General features: G+C 47.7%; 1 protein-coding gene across 2 annotated transcripts; it reads left to right on the top strand.

The window, feature by feature from the left end:
• Window positions 1-1586: 1586 nt before the first annotated feature.
• LOC103183884 (suppressor of IKBKE 1) lies at window positions 1587-16643 on the top strand. 2 transcript variants are annotated; one of them, XM_042342195.1, is made up of 6 exons: window positions 1587-1760; window positions 2359-2518; window positions 3693-3798; window positions 5234-5376; window positions 6656-6769; window positions 16448-16643. In XM_042342195.1, exons 2-6 carry the CDS (start codon window positions 2360-2362, stop codon window positions 16460-16462), a joined length of 537 nt encoding a protein of 178 aa, XP_042198129.1. In that variant the 5' UTR covers window positions 1587-1760; window position 2359; the 3' UTR covers window positions 16463-16643. The 2 variants fall into 2 exon arrangements, with proteins under 2 accessions (XP_042198129.1, XP_007899812.1); XM_007901621.2 differs by lacking the exon at window positions 16448-16643 and adding an exon at window positions 7896-9419.
• Window positions 16644-17013: the final 370 nt, after the last annotated feature.

Below are 17013 nucleotides of genomic sequence, written 5' to 3'. Positions count from 1 at the left end.
CCAATTGCTCACAGCAGTGTCCCGCAGACAGTCGTGGATTGAGTGACCAAATTATTATTTATTTTGAAGGGATTATTACCCCCGGAAAAGCCAATTGACGAACAACTGGGTTCCTACTGACTGCCAAGTAAACAGTGGTGTGTGGAGTAAGGAAACGTGTAACCTCAAACCCCGGGTGTGGAGGGTTGAATTGCAAAGAATCATTCGATAAGATTTGAAAGGTAATATCTGAGAGGAAATCTAATGGACGAACTGCGTCTGAGAGGATCAGTGGGACATCCCTGGAAAGTAAACTCATTGTGATTCCAGCCGGGCACCAGCAACCAGGACCCCCAGCACAGTGAGGGGGTAACGGGGCGGGGCCAGGACCCCCAGCACAGTGAGGGGGTAACGGGGCGGGGCCAGGACCCCCAGCACAGTGAGGGGGTAACGGGGCGGGGCCAGGACCCCAGCACAGTGAGGGGGTAACGGGGCGGGGCCAGGACCCCAGCACAGTGAGGGGGTAACGGGGCGGGGCCAGGACCCCAGCACAGTGAGGGGGTAACGGGGCGGGGCCAGGACCCCAGCACAGTGAGGGGGTAACGGGGCCCCCAGCACAGTGAGGGGGTAACGGGGCGAGGGACCCCCAGCACAGTGAGGGGGTAACGGGGCGGGGCCAGGACCCCCAGCACAGTGAGGGGGTAACGGGGCGGGGCCAGGACCCCCAGCACAGTGAGGGGGTAACGGGGCGGGGCCAGGACCCCCAGCACAGTGAGGGGGTAACGGGGCGGGGCCAGGACCCCCAGCACAGTGAGGGGTAACGGGGCGGGGCCAGGACCCCAGCACAGTGAGGGGGTAACGGGGCGGGGCCAGACCCCAGCACAGTGAGGGGTAACGGGGCGGGCCAGGACCCCAGCACAGTGAGGGGGTAACGGGGCGGGGCCAGGACCCCAGCACAGTGAGGGGGTAACGGGGCGGGGCCAGGAACCCCAGCACAGTGAGGGGGTAACGGGGCGGGGCCAGGACCCCCAGCACAGTGAGGGGGTAACGGGGCGGGGCCAGGACCCCAGCACAGTGAGGGGGTAACGGGGCGGGGCCAGGACCCCAGCACAGTGAGGGGGTAACGGGGCGGGGCCAGGACCCCAGCACAGTGAGGGGGTAACGGGGCGGGGCCAGGACCCCCAGCACAGTGAGGGGGTAACGGGGCGGGGCCAGGACCCCCAGCACAGTGAGGGGGTAACGGGGCGGGGCCAGGACCCCAGCACAGTGAGGGGGTAACGGGGCGGGGCCAGGACCCCAGCACAGTGAGGGGGTAACGGGGCGGGGCCAGGACCCCCAGCACAGTGAGGGGGTAACGGGCCGGGGCCAGGACCCCCAGCACAGTGAGGGGTAACGGGGCGGGGCCAGGACCCCCAGCACAGTGAGGGGTAACGGGGCGGGGCCAGGACCCCCAGCACAGTGAGGGGGTAACGGGGCGGGGCCAGGACCCCCAGCACAGTGAGGGGGTAACGGGGCGGGGCCAGGACCCCCAGCACAGTGAGGGGGTAACGGGGCGGGGCCAGGACCCAGGCTGGAGGAGGAAGTGACGTACCGGAGCCGGAAGTGGGGCGAGGCGGGAGGGGCGGAAGATGGCGGCGGTTCGGGGACTGGAGAGAGCGGAGAGCGGCCGCCGGCAGTAGCGCGCGCGGCGCGGGATTGGGGGGCGGAGGGCGAGTGGCGGCCCCGACAGCAGATATATAAACATCAGCAAAAGCGCAGTCTGTGTCTGTCCTCAACAACAGGTGCGTTCAACACCGCCTCCGCGCCCTGTGACAGCGGTCCTGAGCCTCCGGTTGGACACTCGCCTCACAAGTCAGAGGATCGGGTTCAGGTTTCCTGACTCCACACGTCCCCGTTCACGAGCAGTAAATGCAAACCTGGTCGTCAGTCGATTGGCATCACTTTCCGGGGATAATAATTCCTCCAAAAAAAACAATAATAAATTGGTCACGTCGGCCTCCGGCTGTTTGTGGGACACTGCTGTGCGCAATCGCCCACAAAATACACCGTCCGTCCACTTTAAGTGTTTCCAGTTAAGCACTTTGAGACGTCTTGAAGACGTGATTTGGCCGATATCAAACGTAAGGGCTATTATTAATTCTGTGGGACGGCTTAACAGGGACGGAGCCGGGGGTGGGGGGAGGGCAATCGCCACTGCCTCTCAGCCCGTTCCTACTTCATGCTGAGTAAACAGGCCCTGTGGAATAAGGAAACTTGCCCAACATTTCGCCCTGACCAGGAATTGAACCCAGGGCCTCTCGTCTGCGAGGCGAATGCTCTAACCACTGAGCTACAGGACTCCACAAACACCAAAGCTCATCTCCTGTTTGCACTCTGCAGGATGACGTGTACTATAGAGAAGGTGCTGACGGATGCAAAGGCTCTGGTGGAACGGCTGAAGGACCACGACAATGCGGCCGAGTCTCTGATCGAACAGACGACCACACTCAACAGGCGCGTGGAGAGTATGAAAGAAGTCGGAACAGGGTTCCCAGACAGGGTAAGTTTTGACCCATATATAGCCGGTCGGCTAGGCTCAGTTGGTTCTCTCTTCTGAGTCAGAAAGTTGTGGGTTCAAGTCTGATATCAAGACCTTTGAGCTCCCGGTCGAAGCTGACATTCCAGTTGGTGCTGAGGGAGCACTGCATTGTTGGCACTTGCTTACTTTGGATGAGAAGTTAAGACCAAGGGCCTCTCTGATCGTTCAGTTGGATGTTAAAGATTCCCATAATAATAATAGTAGTAATCCTTGCATTTGATATAGCATCTCAGTGGAGTCCTGTAGCTCAGTGGTTAGAGCACTCGCTTTGCAAGTGAGAGACCTGAGTTCAATTCCAGGCAGAGGGCGAAACCTTGGGCAAGTTTCCTTACTCCACACAGAGCCTAATAATACTCCCTCCAAAACCAAAAACAATAATAAATTGGTCATTTTCAATCCACGACTGTTTGTGGGACATTGCTGTGCGCAATTGGCTGCCGCGTTCGCCCACAAATATACAGTCAATTCACTTTACAGTGTGTTCTGTGAAGCGCTTTGGGACGTCCTCCCGACGTGAAAAGCGCTATATCAAATGCAAGGATTATTATTATTATCATGTATCAAGACATCTCAAAAAGTGCTTCACAGCATATACTGTTAAGTTGTTTCACTGTGTTTTGAGGGCAAAATTATGTTATTTGAAAAGAGATGGGAGACTCTGGTGGTCCGCTCGCCTACACTCCTCCCAATTAATTGTCCATTCACCTCTTGGGTGTTTATGAGGTTGTGCTGTGCGTAACAACAACTTGCATTTATATAGCATCCGCGCGCAGGGTAGCGTCCGAGAGTGCTTGTGCAAATTGGCTGATACATTTGCCAATGTATCCGATGCACAATCACCGAACTTAACAATAGTTACTGTGAAACACTTTGAGACATTTTGATTCATAATCTACCTCATTTAGTTTAGTTTAATAATAATCCTTGCATTTGATATTGCGCCTTATCACATATTTGAGACGTCTCAAAGCACTTCACAGAATGTGCTGTAAAGTGCATTGATTGGGTACTTTGTTTCCCTGGACCTTTTAGGAGGCCTCACATTCGCATTGGGGATGTACATCCTTCTCGCCCATCTCACTGACTCTTTTTTGACCTTCTCCATCCCCAATAATGTTGCCCTTTCTGTTTTCAGAACCATGAAGATGTTGTAGAGTTGAACCAGCTAGCGAATCACAAACCACACGCCATCCTCTTGCAGGAAAACACACAGATCCGGGAGCTGCACCAGGAAAACAAAGGTCTTGCGTCTTTCATTATCAAACTGTGTGTTCTAGTGACAAATTGTTAATCAAAGAAATTCACATCGAGCCCCAGACGCTTCTCGTTCATAGAGGCTTTATGCACTGCTTGTTTTCTGCCACTGGATGTCACTGCCAATTCAGACAATTCTGTGCTAATTGTTGATAGTGCTCTGAGGATTCCTGTTAAGGCAGATCAACTTCTACAAATGACTGTCTTTAGCTGAAAGCTTTGCTTTCTCATGCCTAACTGCAGCCACTGTCTCTCTCTCTCTCGCTCTCCTGCCTTGAATAGAACTGTCTTGCAAAGTGAAGTTCTGGAATTGCATCCTTAAAACCAAGATGTTTATTATCTGAGCTTATCGCTGTTCTCCATCTCCCAACACCATCCCCAGGGCAGTGGGACGTGATGTACTAGCACCCAAAGCTTGGGATTAATGCATTCTCTGGGTGATTAGAGGGAAAACTGACTGCTGCTATTCTTGAAACTTGCTGTGAAAATAATGCCAATAATCCTTGCATTTGATACAGCAATTTATCACATCTTTGAGATGTCTCAAAGCGCTTCACAGAATATATTGTAAACTGTACTGACTATATATTTTGTGGGCGAAATGTGGCAGCCAATTGTACATAGCAGTGTCCCACAGACAGTCGTGAATTGAAGCGACTAATTTATTATTATTATTGAAGGAATTATTACTCCCAGAAAAGTGATCCGCCAATCAACTAACAACTAGGTTCCTACTTACTGCTAGTAAACAGGCACGTGGAGTAAGGAAGCTTTCCAACATTTCGCCCTGCCTGAGAATTGAACCCTGGTCTCTCGTTTGCGAGGCGAGTGCTCTAACCACTGAGCTACAGGACTCCACTAAAGTAAATGTCACAGCATTCGTTCTCATCTTTGCACACATGTACACTGAATGCAGAAGCATGCACCGCGCAAACACTACACACACACACACACACACAGAGCACACATGTATCACACACACGCAATGTAGACATGCATACAGCATACGCACACACGTGCATCTACAGCACGCGCACGCCACCTGAGCGCGCATGCCCAAAACACATCCATATATGCATGCTTATAGAGCACAGTGTATACATACATGCACAATTTGTATATGTACATGAACAATATGGATCTACATTCTGTAGAACTTATCTTGTCATTTAATTTCAGAACATGATACATAGCAAGATATGATAGATGCCCCTTAGGATTAGTGGAGACATGAAGAAGCTTCTCCACACCATATGTGTGGGATGAGAGCAGCTCTGTTGTGGAGATTCTGTTTTGTATAATTGGGGGTGAAACATGGCAGTATTTGAGCGCACCGCAAAGATTATCTGGTGAGAATGTTTTTGCCATTTTAAAGCTCTGTATATGTTGAATCTTGTCTTAAGTGCTGCTTCCTCCTATCAGAGCTGTGGCTTTCCCTGGAGGAGCATCACTATGCCTTGGAACTCATAATGAGTAAATACAGGAAACAGATGTTGCAATTTCTGGCAATGAAGCAAAAAACAGATATAACACTGGTCAACAACTTACACCAGGAGCACTCCCAGGTAATTACTGCATCATCTTACTCCAGCTTACTCCCATACTCCCCCCTTCCCTTACTCCAGGATTTTTCCTAGAAAACAAGATGCAGTGTCTGTACCAATGCGATGTTATCACTGTAATAATCTTTACATTAGGAGAGAATGAGACAGGTTCCTAACTGTGAAGTCTGGCACAGTTTGCAACCCATTTGCTGGGGTTCTCATCAAAGTGCTCCAGTGCTGGAAATGGAACCCTTCCCCCTTTGTGGAGTCCTGTAGCTTAGTGGTTAGAGCACTCTCCTCCCAAGCGAGAGAAGCTGGGTTTGATTCCCGGGCAAGGCAAAACCTTAGGCAAGTTTCCTTACTCCACACGCAGGTTTCCTTACTGCACACTAGAAGTAACTAGGAACCTGGTTGTTTTTCGATTGGCGTATCCCTTTCCGGGGATAATAATCCCTTCAACAAAAAAATATTTTGGTCACTGATTGTGTGCAATTGGCTGCCGCACTTTACCGACAAAAAATACAGTCAATTCACTTAACAGTATATTCTGTGAAGCGCTTTGAGACTTCTCGAAGACGTGATAAGGTGCTATATCAATTGCAGAGATTATTATTATTAATAATATTTGGGCACCCAAGCACTGCTCCTCACGTCTCCTGTAGTGGGTTAGTGATGGGCAAAGTTATTGTGTACCTGTCAGTGAATCTACCTGCAACGAATCAGCAAAACATCCCTCTATATTAACATCGAGCGCTCCAGGGTATACACAGTAGTAAAGTTGCCTCTGACTAACTCATCTTTTCATCCACCAACATCATCCCTAGCAGAAGCCAAGGGATAGTGACTAAGGTCCCCTCTGAGGTTAACATGGCATGAAACATGACAACAGCTTGCATTTATATAGCACCATTCACGCCGGGGTATTGTCTCAGAGCGGTTAACAATGGCAGAGCCTGACACTCGTTGGTAGTATTTTGTTTCCCTGACTGATTCTAGGTTGTTTCTATACTTTCATTTATTTTCCATAGTGTCTTGGTTCAACAACAACAAATTATATTTGTATAGCGCCTTTCCTGTCTGGAAGACGTCCGAAGGAGCATCGTTCACGCCTTACGTCACAGGTGTCTCAGCTTTTGGATGAGATGTTAAATTGAGATCCTGTCTGCTTACCAAGGTGGATGACAAAGAATCCATGTGTTCACCTCCAAATACATAAGTCACTATACAATAATTACTGCTTTGAACTGTTTTGATGTTCTGAACATTGTATTAAATGTAAGGATTATTATTAAACTTCTAGGAGCTGCAGACAAAAGTGGAGCAGATCTGTGACATGGGCACAGTCATGAGGAGAGCTGTTCAGATGGACGACCATCGTTCCTGTCGCGTTCAGGAGAAGGTAGCGCAGCTGGAGGTAGGCTTCTGAAGTCTTTACCCTGATAGTAAAGACTAATGATGTACCCATTAAACCCACTTACTGCCAATCTATCCTTTGTTCTTTCCTTCTCAACAACAAATTACATTTACACAGAGCCTTTCGCATCGGGAAGACGTCCCAAGGCGCTGGACAGTCAGGGATTTGGACCCACCTGGGAGTTGAGATCAGGAGGGGTGGCCCTTCTTCACGATGCATGAATCCACCCTGCTTTTGTAGCCCTTGTCCATTGCGTTTCTTGAAGTTTGATTTCTGTGATGCTCTCCCCTCTGTCCTCTCTGGATCCACTTCATCTCATCCACAATTTCATGGTCACATTCTGTCCTACCAGCTTATATGCTGCTGAGGTCCGCTGGCTCCTTGTCCCTCAGTGCAATGATTTTTGAGACCCTCTTTCACATTTTCACTTCCCTCTTCAGTCTCTCTCACTCTTTCTGTCCAATCTTCCTCACCGCAATGCCTCAGCCCATTGTGTCTGCGGTTTACTGCTTGTTCCCCACTCCCTGCCCCACTAAGTGGAATCCTGTAGCTCAGTAGTTACAGCACTTGCCTTGCAAGTGAGAGAACCCAGGCAGGGCGGATCATTGGGCAAGTTTCCTTACTCCACATGCCTCTGTTTACCGCGCAGTAGCAGTAAGTAGGAACCCGGTTGTTAGTCAATTGACGGATCACTTTACCAGCGGGTAATAATCTCTTGAAGAAAAAAAATAAATTTGGTCACTCAATCCACAGCAATTTGTGGGACACTGCTGTTCCTAATCGGCTGCCGCATTTCGCCCACAAAATATACACTTAATTCACTTTACAGTGTATTCTGTGAGGCGCTTTGAGATACCTTGAAGACATGATAAGGCGTTATATCAAATGCAACGATTATTTTTATTATTAAGTCCTCAATCACTGCACCACTTTCTCTTAAAAGTACTTCCAGAACTACTTTACCTCACTGCATTTCCTTACTTTCTAAAGATTTTATCTCTTTGTTCATGCCTTTGGTCACCTCTACATTTCTCGTTTCTTTCTCAGTGTGTGAAAGACTCTGTTGTGATTTGATATGAATGACGCCGTGTAACTGCAGCTCCTGTGGACATTTCTCCTTTTTTAGCTGGAAAACCGAGAGCTGAGAGAGTTGGTTATGCTGAGTAAGGAGATTTCGTTGAAAGAAAAGACATGCGAGAACGCTGGACAGGCTCCATGTGCAAAATAGCATCTCTCTCTGCCTTTATGTGTGTGTGTGTGCCTGTGCGTGTGTATGCACACAAATGTACGCCTATGTGTGTGTCTCTCTCACACTCTTGATCTCGCTCAATCTCTTGCTCTCTGTGAGGGTGCTGAGATGGCCTCTTGCACTGTGCCTCCGCACCACATGAACTGTCTCACAAACTCACAGCTGGCTGTGTTATTACAGATGTAACACAGATGTGAGATTTCTATGGGGGAGGGGAGAGAAGGAGGGAAGGAAACAGCAAACCCAAACACTGTAGACAGGAGCAAATACTTGCTTTTGAGCAAAACGTTTGCATTTTACGGGTACTGCTTTTGCATGGTGACCAAAAAGTAGTGATATCTACCCTATTATCTAAAAAAAAATTCTTTAATATTTATACCATTGTAATGGTATCAACTTTTTGGTCAACCTGTACTTTCTCTTCCTTCCCCAACTTTGCCAAAAAATGGTCAGTTATTTATCTCACTTCAGTTGTCTCACACTCCTGCCTGGTGCTTGGCAGTCACTAGATCCCATGTTACTACATTGGGTGAAAGAACAAAGGTTGGTTCTTCTTGAGAACTCAGTGGTTGATTCACTGCGAAGAGTGGCACTGAGACGAACCAAACTCAGAGGTCTCAAATTCAAATGACCAGAGTTTTGTGTTTTGTGTAAGTAAATCAAAGACAGGGCAGCAATTGTCAGAAAGGACAATTGCTGTCTTGCAAACTTGGTTAATAAGGAGCTGTTCTGTGGAATCAAGTTCAAGATCACCTTAATCTTTCCGAGGTGAAATGATCATGTAAAATCTTTAGAGACTTCATCTATGTAGGTGCAGTTTGTGATTATGTGTAAACCACAGAGACTCTCAGTGTCATTGCTGCTTTTACACTGGAGGAGGGTTAGAATGGGAAAGGACTGACCATGTGAGATTGTAATACACTGCAATACCATGCTGCACCCCAAACAAAGAGGTAGAGCCACACGTGGTGAGTTCATTATCTCCCAGGGATGAACAGAGCCCAGGTGCCTTCAGGAGCCAGCGACAGCTGCCCCAACCTGTGTGCTTAGAGTATGTGCCAGGAATCTCTCCAGGCATCTCTGGAACAGTAAGAAGCTAAGATTCAAAGTGGGCAACACAGAGGTCTCCTAATCACTGTGTTGGTAGCTGAAATATCTTCTCATTGAAACCACTGGTTTCACATCTTTCATTTGGAAGAGGATAACGTTGAAGCTGAAAACTTTGTCTACACCAAACTCAAGGTCATACTTCGCAATTGTCAAAGCGTGTCCTCAATGCATTTTTGTCAAAAGCTTTGCGATGTTAAATGTTCAAGCTATTGAATGCCAGTGTTCTGCTGGAGTCTCTGAAATGGTTTGTAAATGTACTTAAGATGGTAATAAAGGATGATTTTGATTGTCTGGGCGTTTATTTATCCTGATGAAACTATGTGCTAAGCAAGTGCGTAAATTCATTGGGTAGTGAAACCAAAGACTAGATTTAAACACACTTGCTGAGCGATAGGCAGGAGGTAATACTGGAGAGGGGGGCGAGTACTGTGTTGAGAAAATAATCCAAGGTTTTGCCCATAAAATATACAGTCAATTCACTTTACAGTACATTCTGTGAAGCGCTTTGAGACATCTCGAAGATGTGATGAGGCGCTATAGTCTGCTGAGAGTCAGTTCGATATGGGGTTAGCTGGTTGCAGAGTAGGGGGAAAGAGAGGCCGTGGAGGGATTTGAATGTGGGGATCAGGATCTTGAACTATAGCATCTGTGTCATGGGAAGTCAGTGGAGTCAGGCAAGGATGGGGGTGATAGGGTCACGGAGCCTGGTGCAGGAAAGGACGGGCTGCAGAGTTCTGGGTGATCTGCAGCTTTTGGAAAAAAGGGGAAGGCTGACGAGCGGGGAGTTGGTGTAGTCGAGCCTAGATGTGATGAACACATGGATGAGGGTTTCGGCGGCTTGAGGAGTGATGCAGTGGTGGAGCCAGGCGATGTGGCAGTGGGAGGAAGGCAGAGCGGGTCATGGAACAGATGTGGGGTAGAAAGGGTAGGTCAAACAAGACGCCGAGGTTCTGAACTGGCTCAGTGAGGTGCAGTGTGCCTCCCTGGAAGGTGATAATGCCAGCACCTGAGATGTGGAGGTGCTGACGGAGCCAATCAGGAGAGCCTCGGTCTTGTTGATGATCAGACCTTGATGTCTGACAGACATTCTGTCAGGACTGTAGTCCTGGAGTCGAGGGTGGAGGCAGAGAGGTAGAGTTGGGTGTCATCCGCATCTGGAAGTTGGCCCCACATCTGTGGATGATGTCATCAAGAGGTAGCATGTAGATATTGAAGAGGAGAGGACCAAGAACGAGCGCCGAGGACTGCAGCACGAGACTGCGTGGGCTGGAGGAGAAGTAGATAAAGTGCAGATGGTGTGAAAGGTAGGATTTGAACCATGGAGCCTGGTGCAGGAGAGAACACGGGTTGTAGAGTTCTGGATGATCTGCAGCTGATGGAGGGAGGAGTTGGGGAGGCCGACAAACGAGTTTGTTAGTCAAGCCTGGATGTTATGAATGCGTGAATGAGGGTTTCGGCGTCCTGCGGTGTGAAACAGTGGTGGAGCCGGGCGATGTTGCAGAGGTGGGGAAGACGGGCAGGTTATGGCACAGATGTGGGGTAGAAAGGATAGTTGAGGGTCAAACAAGGCCCCAAGGTTCTGGACTGGCTCAGTGAGGGGGAGTGTGCAACTGGATGATGAAGCTGTCTCCATGCCTGAGGTGTGGAGGCACTGACGAGCCAATCCGGATGGCTTCGGCCTTGTTGATGTTCAACTGAAGAAATTTAGCTCGCATCCAGGACTTGATGTCTGACAGATATTCTCTCAGGACAGCAGTGGTTCTGAAGTCAAGGGTGGAGGCAGAGAGATAGAGATACATGTGGAATTTAACCGCGTTTCTGCAGATGATGTTACCAAGAGGGAGCATATAGATATTGAAGAGGAGGAGACCAAGGACAGAGCCCTGAGGAACACCGTATAAGATGGTACGGGGGCTGGAGGAGAAACCACTTGTGGAGAAGAAGTGGAGGTGGTGTAAGAGATAGGATCCAAACCAGTCAAGGACAGAACCATGAAGGTTGAGGTGAGAGGAGAGGGAGTGGAGGGGGATAGAGTGGTCAACAGTATCAAAGGAAGCAGAGAGGTCAAGGAGGACGAGGAGGCAGAGGGAGCCCTGGTCTCAGATGGACAAATGTTATTTGTCACTTTGACCAGGGCTGTTTCTGTGCTGTGGGTGGCACGGAAACCCGATTGGAGGGGTTCATGAAGGAAGTGGCAAGAGAGGAAGGAGCAAAGCTGTAAAGCAACAACTCATTCCATGTTCAACGACTCATTCAAGGACCTTGGAAAGGAAAGGATGGTTAGAGATGGGGCTGTAGTTTGAGAAGAGGGATGAGTTGAGGGAAGGTTTTCTGAGAATAAGGGTGATTATGCTGTTTTTTAAGGGGATGGGAACAGTGCCAGTGGACAGAGAGATTGTTGAGGTCTGTGAGCAGAGAAGCTAGGAGGTGGAGCTGGGAGTAAGGAAGGGTAGGGATGGGGTCAAGGGAACAGCTGATGGGTTTCATTTGGGTTATAATGGTGAGAGAGTAGGGAGAAATAGGTTTGAAGATGTGGAGGCAAGGATGAACAGAAGCCAGAGTGTGAGGGGGAGATGGGAGGTGTTCTCAGTTGGCTGAGCGGAACCCCTTGATTTTGGTCTCAACAACAACAAAAATAACTTGGGTTTATATAGCGCCCTCCACGCCGGACAGTGTCTCATGTGCAGCATCTCCTCACAGTTGGAGTTGCAGATAAATTAATTCTCCTCAATGCTGCTTGTGGGACTTTGCTTTTGTGCAAATTGACTGCCACAATAGCCTAAAAATGGCTAAAATGGTTAACAAACTGGACACCAGTGAGCTATGACGCACTTTGAGATTTTTTGACTGGATAAACGCTGTCTCAAATGCAAGGTTTATCTTCTCATTAGGGAAGAATCTTTTCATCTTGAGGAAGGAGGATTCACATTTTTACCACTTCTGACCATGACCTACAGCAAGTTTGTGAGCAACAAGTCGGTCGTTGTGACCTGCTTTCTGTCATCGAATGATTGTCTTCACTTTATTCAACTCGAGTTCTGAATTCTTGCTTGAAAGAACATTAGGAAGTCTGGATGGAGAAAAAGCCTTGTGGCATCTAGCTTCCTTCTCGTGGGGTCTGCACACTGTGGGGTCCCTAAGCCCTTGCTTAGACTAGTGAACATGGGTCATGTGAGCTTTTGCTCATCACGTGTTGATGCATGTACAAGTGTCTGAGATACTACCTGTGTGCAGGGTGCAAGTTGTTGGTGTACACCCAGTACATAAAATATTTCCAATGATTTGTCACTCTCACAGTCCACAAGGTCAGCTTATGTAGCAAATGAGAGATCACACCTCAATCTGGCATTCAGGTAAAAATAGTGTAGTTTTTCTCAGCCTCAATAACCAGGAGGCCCGGGTAATAAGACTTTTTTTTGGTCAGCCGGGTGTCTTGACAGGTGGAAACTCATCACCAATAATTAAGAGTATCCAAACTAAGCTGAGATTTCCATGCATCCCATCTACACATGAAAATCCCAGAGATAGATTGTTAGAATGGAATTGCTCTCTCTCCTTGGAGATATACAAGCCAGTTGTTAGTGGCTCAGTGGTTAGAGCACTCGTCTCTCAAGCGAGAGATCTGGGTTCGATTCTCGGCAGACCGAAACCTTGGGCAAGTTTCCTTACTCCACATGCCTGATAATAATCCCTCCAAAACAAAACAATAATAAATTGGACATTTCAATCCATGACTGTTCGTGGGACACTGCTGTGCGCATTTGGCTGCCATATTTCGCCCACAAATATACGGTCAGTTCACTTTACAGTACATTCTGTGTAAGCGCTTTGAAACGTCTAGAAGACGTGAAAAGTGTTATATCAAATGCAAGGATTATTATTATTATAACATCGCCCGACTCCGCCACTACCTCACCCCTCAGGCCGCTGAAACTCTTGTTCATGCCTTCATCACCACCAGGCTTGACTATGCAAATGCCCTGCTTGTCAGCCTTCCCAACTCCTCCCTCCACAGGCTGCAGATAATCCAGAACTAACTCTGCAGCCCATGTCCTCTCCCGCACCAAACACCGTGACCCCATCTCCCCCACTCTCACCTGACTCCATTGGCTCCCTATCCTTCAGAGGATCCAGTTCAAAATCCTGGTCCTCACCTACAAAGCACTCAATGGTCTCGCCCCACCCTATCTCTGTGACATCCTATCCTTCAAGTCCAGCCTCAAAACCCTCCTCTTTGACCATGCGATTGGTCACCCCCTTCCCCTCCCTTCTCCCCCCTGACCCCAGCTCGGGTCTGAAATGCTGTACTCTGTCCAGCACCTTGGGACGTCCTGCCGACATGAAAGGCACGATGCAAATGTAATCTTGTATTATTATATTTCCTGCTTACCTAATTCCAGAAAGTATTAGGAACAGGTTGGCTATAGCCAAGGCTTCAGGACCCAAGAGTGGGCGTTGGGGTAACTGCTGGAGTCTAACCAGCTAAAGCTGCATAGCTTGCTATTGATATCACTGTTTGGCAAGCTTTCCCACTACTTGTCCAGCTAGGACCACCCTACCCTTCGGGGCTTTGGCTTGCAAGGTTAACAGGAGCTGAGTGGAATGATTCCCTGCCCCCAGTGACTGACCTGTCCTGCCGCTGAGCCAGGCTGGGTTGTGCTGTGCTGTGAGCAGCAGTTCCCTGGAATACTGCGGATCTACCTGGCTCAGGAACTGGACTAGAGATCATCACAGAAGATAGCTTTATTCTGACAAGCATGTCACTTAGGAGCCACTTCAGCTCCAAAGAGGCACCACTTAAGATATATATAGTGTGTAGGTGTAAGATAGCAATTAGAGAATCTAAAGAGAATTTAAGAGGAACTACTTCAACAACAACAACAACAAGATTCCATTTATTGAGCGCCTTTCACGTCGGGAGGACGTCCCAAGGCGCTGTACAGTTGGGTCAGGACCCGAGCAAGGGGGAAATGGTCAGGGTGAGGGGAGGGAAGGGAGGGAGCGAGGAGGGGGTAGAGAGTCAAGAGGGGAGCTGAAGGCACGGTCAAAGAGAAATTATTTTTTAGTCCGATGTGGATGGAGCGGTTGACAGAAGGGTGCGTGGGAGGGGAGGGGGGTCCAGGTTTGAGGCAGGGGTGGGGGAAATGGGGATAAGGGAGGAGAGGTTGGCCCGGGGTGGCTGGCGAGTGTGGTGGGGAATGGGGCAGTCGGTGTGGCTGCTGCAGAAGGTAGTAAGATTATGGAACTCACTGCTTAAAGTGTTGGTTGCTTCAGGTAGTATAGATAATAATAATCCCTATATTTGATATAGTGCCTTCTCACATCTTCAAGACGTTTCAAAGCGCTTCATGGAATATACTTTAAAGTGAATTGACTGTATATTTGCGGGTGAAATGCGGCAGCCAATTGTGCACAGCAGTGTCCCACAAACAGTTGTGGATTGAAGTGACCAATTTATTAATGGGTTTTTTTCTTGAAGGATTATTATCAGGTGTGGGGAGTAAGGAAACTTGCCCAAGGTTTTACCCTGCCGGGAAACGAACCCAGTTCTCTCGCTTGCAAAGCAAGTGCTCTAACCACTGAGCTACAGGACTCCATTTAAGAGGAAGTTAGATGTACAATTGACGGAGAAGGGTATGGGAGAAATTCAGGAGTGGTTAGAGGGTATGAACACTGGCACAGACTAGTTGGGCTGAATGACCATATAATGACTTTCATTACTGAACTGCACACACACACTGAAACTGCCTCCTCCCTTGTACATCAAACCCAGCGCCTCAGAGAGTTGTCCACACCATAGCCTCTGTTCCTCTGATGGATGTTTGATGCTGGGAGTTAATCCAATGACAGCTGCAGTCCGCACTGTGATGTCAGGATGTAAGCACACAAGTAAATGTAACTCATGTTAATCATCTGAAAAACACTCCCAGTGAGACATGTCTTCTGTCTTTACCTAACCAATAGCTTTGGTAACCCAAATAGCTAACAATATGCCTGGCTCAGGCTTGCCTCTGAGGCAGACGGTTGTACGTTCAAGCCTCACGTCAAGACTTTGAGCGCATATTGTCTAGACTAACATTCCAATGTAGTACAGGGGGTGCTGCATTGTTGGTGGTGCTGTCCTTTATATGATACATAGAATTACATAGAGTGATATGGCAAGGAAACAGGCTATTTGACCAAATTATTTGCAGGGTTTTTGTCCTGGACCCTGAAAGAAACTCTTTTCCAATAGTATGAGTGGACCTTTTAATTCAACCTAAATAGGCAGTCGGGACATTAGTTTAAAGACAGAATCTCACTCTAGCACTTGAGCAGCAGTCTGGACTATGAGCTGAAGTCCTGACATGAAGACTGAAATTACAATCTTCTGAACCAGGGATGAGAGTACTCCTCACCTGAACTAAAATTTGGAAGAAAAGAAAAGCAGCATAATTGCTGGAAAGATGTTTGTAATCACATTGGAAAATGATTTAGAAAGGAAAAATTTAGCAGCTGAGAACCTGCAATTGAACCAGTGAGAATGTTGCAAAAGCATCAAACATCACTCAGTGTGTGAGGTTCACCCAAACATGAGTGTCTTTATCTTCCAGAGCTGAAGAACCTGTCCAGCATTGTGTTTATATTTTGAAAAGTGATGTACTGTATTGCGAAGGTGGGTGAACACTGGTTCAGGCTCGGCTGTGATGTCAAGATTCACATATAAAGAATAGCCACTTGGCTAGTCCTGGATCGATACCCTAATAAGACCTATCAAATTCCTTCATGGTTTCACACGTTGTAATCTCCAGCCCTATATTCCAGCCTGCACCCTCCGCTCTTATAACTCCTTACTCTTTACTATGATTAGCTTGCTTTCAGGCAGGACGGTCCCTGCCCTCTGGAATGTTCCTACAAAGCCCTGTATCTTCAAAAATCTCCTGAAAACACTTCTCTTCGATCTTACCTTCGTCATTGTCTTTAAATCACATATTTCCCTGGTTAAAGTCCTGTAGCGAGAGGACCTGTCTTTGATTCCTGGCAGAGCGAAACATTGGGTAACTATCCTTACTCCACACTCCTCTGTTTACTTAGCGGTAAGTAAGAACCCGGTTGTTAGTCAATTCGTGGATCGCTTTTTCAGGGGTAATAACGGTTGTTTGTGGGACACTGCTGTGCGCAATTGCCGACAAAATACACAGTCAATTCACTTTACTGTATATTCTGTGAAGTGCTTTGAGATATCTAGAAGATGTGAAAAGCGCTATATCAAATGCAAGTATTATTATATTAAAATACATGAGTGATTTATTCTAAAGCTTTGATATGCTTTTTTACAGGGTGAGGTTGGTTGAGTCAAAGTCTTCAGGAGAAAACAGAAAATAATGGCTATTCTTTAGTCTGAACCTTCAACACAGGAGGCTATTCTTCCCAAACTATCTGGGCTCTGCTAACTTCAACACCTGAGCTGGTGGCATTCCAAATCCTAGTTCTTTTCCCCATATCCTTTTACTGTATATCATCACTTTTGCAGCGGGTAGATATGAAAGGTTATAGGGAAAGAACAGAGAATTAGAATAAAGTGATCTAATTGGACGTCTTAGCTAAAGCGTTTAAATTCTTTTGAAGTGTGATTACCTGATTTCAGTAGCCGCTTGTGGCAGCACGTCTCAACAGAACACAATTAATCGTCAACGACAACAACTTGCATTTACAAAGGCCCTTTACTCAGTATAGCACTGGGGTTGGACTCCAAGCAAAGAGTGATATTCACACCTAGCTTCTGTAAGTCATCTTTTAGTTGTGCTTTTAGTTGATTTTCAGCTAACTTAAGTGGCTCCATATATAATAGTCCAAATAATCACTCCCATGAAAATCATTTCCTTACTATACAATATACTATTGT

The sequence above is a fragment of the Callorhinchus milii genome, unplaced genomic scaffold (genome assembly GCF_018977255.1).
Source record: "Callorhinchus milii isolate IMCB2004 unplaced genomic scaffold, IMCB_Cmil_1.0 Scaffold19, whole genome shotgun sequence".
Classification (NCBI taxonomy): Eukaryota; Metazoa; Chordata; class Chondrichthyes; order Chimaeriformes; family Callorhinchidae; genus Callorhinchus; species Callorhinchus milii.
The sequence above is the reverse complement of the archived record's forward strand: the minus strand, read 5'-3'. Positions and strand labels throughout refer to the sequence as shown.